This window comes from Lotus japonicus, chromosome 6, assembly GCF_012489685.1.
Source record: "Lotus japonicus ecotype B-129 chromosome 6, LjGifu_v1.2".
NCBI classification, from domain to species: Eukaryota; Viridiplantae; Streptophyta; class Magnoliopsida; order Fabales; family Fabaceae; genus Lotus; species Lotus japonicus.
This window is the reverse complement of record NC_080046.1, coordinates 61009142-61017787: the sequence shown is the minus strand read 5'-3', so window position 1 is coordinate 61017787 and position 8646 is coordinate 61009142. Positions and strand designations below refer to the sequence as shown.

The 8646-nt window shown below is 44.4% G+C and overlaps 2 protein-coding genes across 2 annotated transcripts; one reads left to right on the top strand and one right to left on the bottom strand.

The window, feature by feature from the left end:
- Window positions 1-155: 155 nt before the first annotated feature.
- LOC130725715 (uncharacterized) lies at window positions 156-665 on the top strand. Its single transcript, XM_057576918.1, has one exon. The coding sequence runs from the start codon at window positions 156-158 to the stop codon at window positions 663-665; it is 510 nt and encodes a 169-aa protein (XP_057432901.1).
- Window positions 666-1372: 707 nt separating this feature from the next.
- On the bottom strand, window positions 1373-2327 carry LOC130725714 (NAC domain-containing protein 83-like). Its single transcript, XM_057576917.1, has 3 exons — window positions 2123-2327; window positions 1644-1903; window positions 1373-1462 (listed from the first exon to the last, which is right to left on the bottom strand). Exons 1-3 carry the CDS (start codon window positions 2325-2327, stop codon window positions 1373-1375), a joined length of 555 nt encoding a protein of 184 aa, XP_057432900.1.
- Between the last annotated feature and the right edge of the window lie 6319 nt (window positions 2328-8646).

Genomic DNA, 8646 nt, shown 5'->3' with positions numbered 1-8646 from the left:
TAAATTCATTGTAATTTTTTGCGTTTCATGAAAAGAAAGTCAAAGTTATTTTATATGTTTTGATAGGGATTTCATTTGTTTTGGTAAAATCCTCACTCAATACATATTTATTAATATTCTTTGCTCTCATCAAATTTGTGTTTGCTTGGGTGTGAATGCGAAGTATGAAAACTAGGGGCACTTCCAGTTGTACGAAGAGCGGGAAAAAGGAGATTTCTGAAGAAGGAGGAGGGGAAGTTCAAGTGGCATTGGGAGATGTAATATATGTCAAGCTTCCTAGTGGCTCGTGGTGGCCTGGACAGGTTGTTGATGAAAATAGTGTTCCTGAGAGGGTTAAACCTAGCAAACGGTCAGCAGGGGAAGTCCTTGTTCGGGTGTATGGAAGCTATACATACTTGTATGCGGATCCTGCTAAATCCCGTTTGGAGTTTGAGGAGATACTCAAACTTAATAATGGTTCCCACCAACAAATACTTCTGCAATCTCTTGAAAAGGATCTTTCTAGCACAAAGTCCTCTAGATCAAAGGGGTCATCATCGGAGATTGAAGGAACACCGAGACGAAGCAAGCGCCAAAAGCAAAATGATGATGTTCTGGGTAGGCAAAGTCATGAACCATCTTCAGCAGGAATGTCCCAAGAGTTGAGTGCGCCCCGAGGAGGATAAGAGTTCAGCGAGGCCTTGGTCTCATTGGTCCACCTGGGTCACCATTTCAGAGAGGTCGGAACGCTTAACATCGCTTGCTCGTTTAGTGAAATGGTTTAGGAGTGTCTTGTTCAAACACTATGTAATCGTCTTCATTCATGCATGACGACTTTTCAGTGATGTTATCTAAAGTTATTTTGCATTCTACTTTCGGATTTCTTAGCGTGGAAGTGTTGGAAAATGATCTTTGCAATTGCATAATTTACTGCTTTTTAACACCTTGTTTGGGAAAAAAATTAATAAAAATACCAAAGTGGGAAGCATATTTCTATTTTCTCTAGTTTCTCTTTTTTTACTACTTAAGAGAAACTGAGAAAGGCCAATGCTCGATTGCTGCTAGTAACTTTTACTTGTTCAAAAAAAAAATTGCTATATAAGAACTCTCATATTTATAATAAGGGTGATATGTTGTAGGCAAGTCTATCCCATGCCCTCTCTAACCATGGTTGTGCTGCCCTCTTTTTATGAATAACTAAAATATTAATTTCAAAACTCATTATGATCTGTCATGACATGACTTTTACTATTAAATCACTTATTGGTCAATTATGAAAAGTAACTACAATCGAAACATTTTAGGTTGATTCACTTTCTTCACTTAAAGGAAAAGGTCATTGGGGGAGGACCTAAGAACTGTCACTCTCATTGAAATCAGTGACCTCATCAACTCATGTATTTCTGTCACCGTTGGAGCTTTCCCCATTGTAACCTATTTCATTCTTCTTCATAAATATACGGTACACAGCCCATTTTGACATCTGCATTTGAGTTACAAATTTCAGTGATCATATAATATTGATGATGAATAAAGAAAAGAAATAACTTAATTTGATAATGATTCTGCCTACCGACCAATCATTCTCATGAAAATTCAAAAGACATTACTTTAAACTTGCTCAATTTTGAAAATGGTTATTACTTGTTTTATGCTTTCATTACCTGAGTTGGGTTAGCTATTAACACAAGGCGGAACTCGTGCATCACCCATTTGGTCATCCTAGCGTAGGCTCCTTGCACCTCCCAGAATATTAGGGTGTTTCTCTTCCCAATAATCTCCTTGTTGCAAGGGGTATGAATATCTTTGCCTTTCTCCACAATCTTCCATTGGCCATTTCCTGCAACTCTCATGTCAAGACTTTCAAGGCCACGACCCATGGTGTTGTAGAAAAAGCACTTACGCTCATTGAAAATCTTTCCATCTACAAAGATAAGCAAAGCCAAATTAAAATCAAAACAAAGTCTTGGTTCAATTCCCACTTGAAAACAACACATAAAAATTTCAATGGACAAGGAAAAATTGAATTTTTTCTGTGACGGGACACAATGCTCTTTGAGCTAGCAAAATAACGTCATAAATGATTGAAGGGCTCTTGAAACGGTGAAAAAGAAGAGAGATTTAAGAAAAATGTTTCACTAACCTCCTCCAGGTAACTTCCAAGGCTCAGTCTCAAACACATCAAAATATGGAATTATTTGAACAGGGAGAGGTTGAAAAAAAACCCTCCTCTTCAGATAGAAATCCACAAGAACCTCATCAGTGGGATCAAACATGTATCCGGGAAGCAACCTAACTCTCCCATCCTCTTCATTAGTTATGAGGCCCTCCATCTCGAAGGAAGTCATCTTAAGTGAAGAATGAGCTTTTCTGAACTCTTTTGGTGGATGACTATAGCTAACCCATGCAGTTAGAACATCCTTTTATAGAGAGAATGTTAGAGATGTGTGTGTGAGAAAGAAGAGATAGAGAGAGAAATATAGAAGTCAGACAAAAAAAATCTAAAATTTAAAAATTGTGTAATAATAGATAAAATCATAGAAAAAATTGAATAGATAATTTTGAATGATTTTATTAAATGAAGTAATTATTATCTTAATAATTAAAAAAATTAAGTAATTATTATCTTAATAATTTAAAAAATTCATAATTGGTATTTTTAATATATAAAGTAATTATTTAATATATTTAAATATTTAATCTTATAGCATATGATTGTATTAAAAGAATTTTAAGTGTTTCGAATTATCAATCTTTTGATAACGTTCCTCATTGTGAACTCTATGCCAAAAAAGTGACCTTAACTAATTTCTGTATATAACGTTTCATTTAGATTTAGAAAGTTTATATTTTTCGTGATATTCCTTATTTTGCATAAAATCTTTTTTATTAATATAGAGCTTTAAATATTTTTCTTTAATTTTATTCATGATTGGTATTTTCCAAAAATAATTAAGTTATTATTGTCTTGCTAAAGTTTAATATCTTTTGTTTTTGGATTTGACGTTTAATATCTTTTTTTAAAAGTAATATCTTTATTCTTATAAAATGTGATTAGGCTAAATGAATTTAAGTTTTTATCGTTGACTATATCATTTATTTGATTAATTAATCCTCATCAAATTATCATGAAAGGCTCCAACGGCATCTCCCTCCTTCATCGTCTTCTTCACCATGGAACCCTTTTAGAGTCACGTGAGAAGCATGTGACTTGTCCAGTCATCAAGCTCTATGAAAAAAGTCACGTGAGACACGCGTGAGGGAGCCCCATCAACTTCTCACGAACACTACAAGAATTAATGCTTTTAGTGACAACCATTTTCGTCACTAAAAGCTTAAAAATCGTCACTATGAGTATTTTATGACAACATTTTTAATCGTCACTAGTCGTCACTAACACTCTAGTCACTAATACATTAATGACGATATTTTTAAATGTCACTAATTGTTCTTGGAATGAACATTGAAGAGAGGTATAGTACCTAGAGGTGGAGGATTGAGCTAAGAGAGAATGAGAATGAGAGAGAGAGTGCTGAATTTCATGTGTTATTTCATCAAATGAGCCAAAAGTCCCCTACACTTGATAACTACCTCCTATTTATAGAGCTTGGGTACTACCTATTGGGCCAATTGGGCCTCCGAGGTCAAGGCCCATCTGAAGGCCAGGGCCCCGCCTCAGGGCGGGATACATGCTGGGCGTTGCCCCTCTAGGGGCTCGCCCAGTCCACTAGTCCACAAGACACCGAGCTCGAGGCATGAGAGCTAAGCGTGTCTTTTAAATGCTTTTACATATGTCTTACAGTACACCGGAATCTGCACTGCCAACATGGCTTGAGAAAAGAGAAGTAAACTATATCGCCAACATGGCGTGAGCAAAAGGAAACTAGCATTTTCAGTTACCCGATCCACTGACTTGACGAGCAACCCGAGCTGGCAAGTCCACAAGTCCACAAGCGGCGAGAACGATTACTTCGTATTGGCGATAAGTTGGAGCAGGTGTATGATCGTTCGCCGGCGGGAAAGGTGGCAGGCATGGGTCATGTGCTGATCATTCAATCATTGACTGGCGATAACCCCGGCGAGCGACTGAACTTTGTTGTTGGTGTCACCTGTCAGGCGATGGTGTTTGATCTTTATAGTGGCGAGGCTTTTCGCGCTTTCCCTTATTTTAAAACCCTTTCAAATCCCTATCTGCCCCACGTGACTGCCCCACGTGATGTGTTGGTTACATCAATTTCCCTCTTTCTCCGGAACCGTCACTTCACCTTTCATAACCGTCCCATCGTGCGCAGTAACTCCCCATTGCACGCGACCCACCTCCCCAAAACCTTCATGACTTCCAACCTTCCGCACGCGTCCAACACGCGTCACCCTTCCAGCTTCCCCCCTTCTCCTATAAAAACCCTTCTTCCCCACAGTCATCCCTTTCCGAGACCCCTCTTTACTTCCCTAATCGCTTACCAAACTCCTTCTGCCCACTTCCGCTCCGGAGCCGTCGCTTATCACCCTTTCCGCTACCCACTCTTCACATCCTACTCCGGTGAGTCCCACTGTCCTTATCTTTGCATCATACACATACTCATCTTTCCCTTTCTTTCACTTCACTGTCTTCTAAAAATGGCCTCAAGCCCTACCTCCCCTAACCACTCCTCTTCTTCCTCCGAAAACGACCCTGATGCCACCGCCGCCGGCGGCCTCCGTTTAGAGGTCCCGGAGATCCCACCTTACCGACTAAAAACCTACGCCACTCTGCCCCTTCCAGTCCAAATAGCCCCCACTCACGAGGCTATAGACCAACCTTCTATTTTCCAGAATAGCGATCTCATCGTGCAGTTCGTGAACTCCCTGGGTGGTTTGTCTAATGACGATGAATTTAACGCCAAACTCAGGATATGGATTTGCAGTCCTGAGGACCGCCCCTGGCTTCATAAGCCAGACGGCGACGTAAAGAGATCCCATTTTTTCTTTGCGTATGAATACATGTTTAGCGAGCTTGGAATCAGGCTTCCTTTCTCGCCCTTTGTCCAAACCGTCCTCCGCGACATCAACGCGGCTCCCTGCCAACTCCACCCTAACGCCTGGGCCTTCATTCGATGTTTTGAAATCTTAAGCGCCGCTGTCGGCATCGCCCCATCCCCCACCAGTTTCTTCTACCTCTACGACGTCGACCCCAAGTCCATCAAAAACAAAGGATGGATTTCCTTGAAGGCCCGAGCCGGCCGGAAGTGCTTGCACCCTCACAAAAGTAACGCGAAGTCCTCCTTTGCACGGAAGTACTTCCGTGTGGCGGTTCATCCCGCCTACCCAGAGGCATTCACCCTTAGAGACGGGACCGCCCTTTTTCCTCTTTACTGGACGGAGAAGCCCAATGGGATCACCGATCCTTCAGAGGAATCTTTGTCCGCCAACGACAAAGCCTTTCTTAATCTCCTTGCCCCACTTCCCATCCTTAACTGCACAACAGTCCTTGAGGGCGCTGACCTCTCAAGAACTCCCAAATACCTAGGTTGCCCATAGCTCACTTTCATTATTGACATTTCCTTTCTCGTCTCCTATGTTGTCACTGATCGTATTTTTATTGTTACAGAAGATATGAATTTCACGAACGCCGAGCTCCTGAAGGCCCGCGAGAGGAGAATGGCTCGCTTTTCCCCAAAATTCAACACTGAGGGCGACGTGAAAAAACGGGGCGGTGCTGAGAACCAAGCCGAGAGCACCAAAGCTCCCAAGAGGAGAAGATTGGTCAAAGCCTCCTCCGGCGCCGGCACATCAAACCCTGGCGCTCAGCCCACCACTGCTGCTGCGCCTAAAGGCAAAAATGTCACTGAAGCCTCCGTCGCCGCGGCTATCGAGCCAACCACCGTACCAGCTTCTACTCCTGAATCCCAAAAACTTGCCCCCCTGAACACCAAAAGAGCATTTCTCCGGGTTGAGGCGCATGTTGTGCTTCCTTATTTCGCCAAATGCTTCCTCCAGATCTTGATGATGGTCTAAACCACGTACTGATTTAACAATCATGTCATCAACGTAAACCTCCATGTTTCTTCCCACCTGCCCAGCAAAAACCCTATCCATCAATCTTTGGTAGGTCGCCCCAGCGTTCTTTAGTCCAAACGGCATGGTGCGATAGCAATAATTGACTCTGGCGGTCATAAAAGCCGTTTTGTCCTCGTCTGCCGGGTGCATGCGGATTTGATGATAGCCAGAATAAGCATCCATCAAGCTAAGCAGTTCGTTGCCCGAGGCACCATCAACAAGGCTATCGATGCTGGGAAGGGGATACGAATCTTTTGGACATGCTTTGTTTAAGTCTGTGTAATCTACACACATTCGCCATTTCCCGTTCGCCTTCTTCACCATTACGACGTTCACCAACCACGTCGGATACTTCACTTCCCTGATGAACTCTGCCGCCAGCAACTTGTCGACTTCCTGTTGCACCGCCTTCCCTTTGTCGCCACCCAAGCGCCTCCTGAGTTGTGAAACTGGCTTGACACTTGGATTCAATGCTAACCGATGGCATATGAAGTTTGGATCAATTCCAGGCATGTCTTTGCAGCTCCAAGCAAACAAGTCTAAGTTCTCCCCAAGCAGTTTTGTCTGGCGCGTCTCCTGCTCTTCCGTCAGTCTGGTCCCAATCTTCAAAGTGCGATCGCCAAACTTTAGCGCCTTCGTTTCCTCAATTGGCGTGGGCCTATTTACTCGCCCCTCGCCCCGGGGATCAAGATTTTCATCCGAAGCTTCGATTTCATAACATCTATGACCAACCAACGCACTCTTCTTGCCATACAAGTTAAGGCAATTATTGTAACACTCCCTCGCCATCTTCTGGTCCACCTTCAGCTTTCCCACCTTTCCACTGCTTAGCGGATACTTGACCGCCAAGTGGGCTGTTGAAATTACAGCACAAAGGCGATTCAATGTATTTCGCCCAATGATGACATTGTAAGATGCCACCACCTGGAGAACCAGATACCTTACCTTCAAAACCCTGGCACACTCATCTTCCCCAAATATTGTGTCTAGATCAATGTATCCCCGCACCATTACTTGCTCCCCCGCGAAACCTACCAAGGTTCCCGCATATGGAGTCAGATCATTGTCAGTTAGTCCCAACTTGTCAAATGCATCACCATAGATAATATCAGCCGAACTACCCTGATCCAGGAGTACCCTTCTAACGTTGAAACTGTTCATCCTTAACTGCACCACAATCGGGTCGTCCTTATGAGGCTTTATCCCCTCAAAGTCCGCCATCGAGATTGTTATGTCAGGGTGTACGAATCCAAAAGCGACCTCATGAACGGAATTAACGGCACGAACATGGCGCTTACGCGCCGCATGAGTGTCGCCACCGCCACCAAATCCCCCGGCGATGGTGTTGATGGTCCCGACGGGCGGGCCTGAGTGTTGAGCGAACGTGTCATCAGCCCCTTTTGTGGCGATAGCCGTTGATTCTTGCTTTTTCTTGCCCTTAGTGTCCGCTCGCTCCTCCTCCCGCTTGTGCGCTTTGTTTTGATCGCCACCGTTGCGCCACAGACCTTGACGATTTCCTTGATATCCCGCCCGAATCAACTTATCAATCTCCCGCTGCAAAGTCCAACAGTCATCCGTATCATGCCCGGCGGACCGGTGGAACTCACACCACTTCTTGGGATTGGCGTCCCGTGGCTGATACTTTAGGGCCTCCGGTTCATCCACTAGATTTGCGTCCCTCGCCCCTTGGAGCATATCCGATAAATCTGTGTTCATCACCATATCAGTTTCCTCCCGCTGGCGATGAGACTTAGATTGCCAAGGCCGACGTTGTTCATAATCATCGCGCCGTGGATACAACTGTTCCTTGGTCGGTTTGAATACCGACTTCCCCTTACCTGGTCTCTGCTGCTTGCCATCCCCCTTATCTTCGCCGCTCCTATCTTTTTTCGCACGCTTGGGCGACGAGTCACCCTTTTCCAACTTCGCGCGCTTTCTTTTGAAAGCGTCGTCCTCCTCGTCGAGAATATAAGTGCTGGCACGAGCACGCATCTCTTCCATCGAGCGCGCCGGCTTACGTGTCAATTTGCTGTTCAACCCTCCCGGCAGCAAACCGTTTTTAAATGCTAAAGCACAAGCTCGAGGCTCCTCGTCCTCTACCTTTACCGACGCCGCGCTGTACCTTGCCATGTACTCTTTCAGTGACTCCCCTTCTTGCTGGCGAATATTGTATAGGTCATTGATCGTCACCGGCTGATTCTTATTTGCCGAGAATTGCACTAGAAACTTGGATGAGAAGTCTCTGAAATTTGAAATCGATCCTCGCGGCAAAGTTGTGAACCACGCCATCGCCGTCGATTTGAACGTCGATGGAAACATCCTGCACTTCACCGCATCTGACGCCGCAATTATCACCATCTTCGTATTAAAATACAGAAGATGATCTTTCGGATCGGAATCTCCGCTGTAAGAATCCAGAACTAACGTTTTCATGTTATCCGGAATCGCCACACTCTCAACATCTTCCGAGAACGGACGGAACTCAGCCACGGAATCTGCTTCTCTGCTTCCATCATCTCGCTGCTCGCGACGGTAGAAATCTAACTGAGCCTGTAGATGCTCATTCCGCTGCTGGATGTTGCCAATGCTGCGCATCAAATGGCGCCATTGCTCCTGTGTCACCGCCGGCTG

Coding starts and splice junctions, on each gene's coding strand:
- LOC130725714 (XM_057576917.1), bottom strand. CDS start 2,327: ATGACTTCCTTCGAGATGGAGGGCCTCATAACTAATGAAGAGGATGGG. Junction 1,904..2,122: donor TTGGAAGTTACCTGGAGGAG/GTTAGTGAAACA, acceptor TTATCTTTGTAG/ATGGAAAGATTTTCAATGAG. Junction 1,463..1,643: donor TAATAGCTAACCCAACTCAG/GTAATGAAAGCA, acceptor ACTCAAATGCAG/ATGTCAAAATGGGCTGTGTA.
- LOC130725715 (XM_057576918.1), top strand. CDS start 156: ATGCGAAGTATGAAAACTAGGGGCACTTCCAGTTGTACGAAGAGCGGG.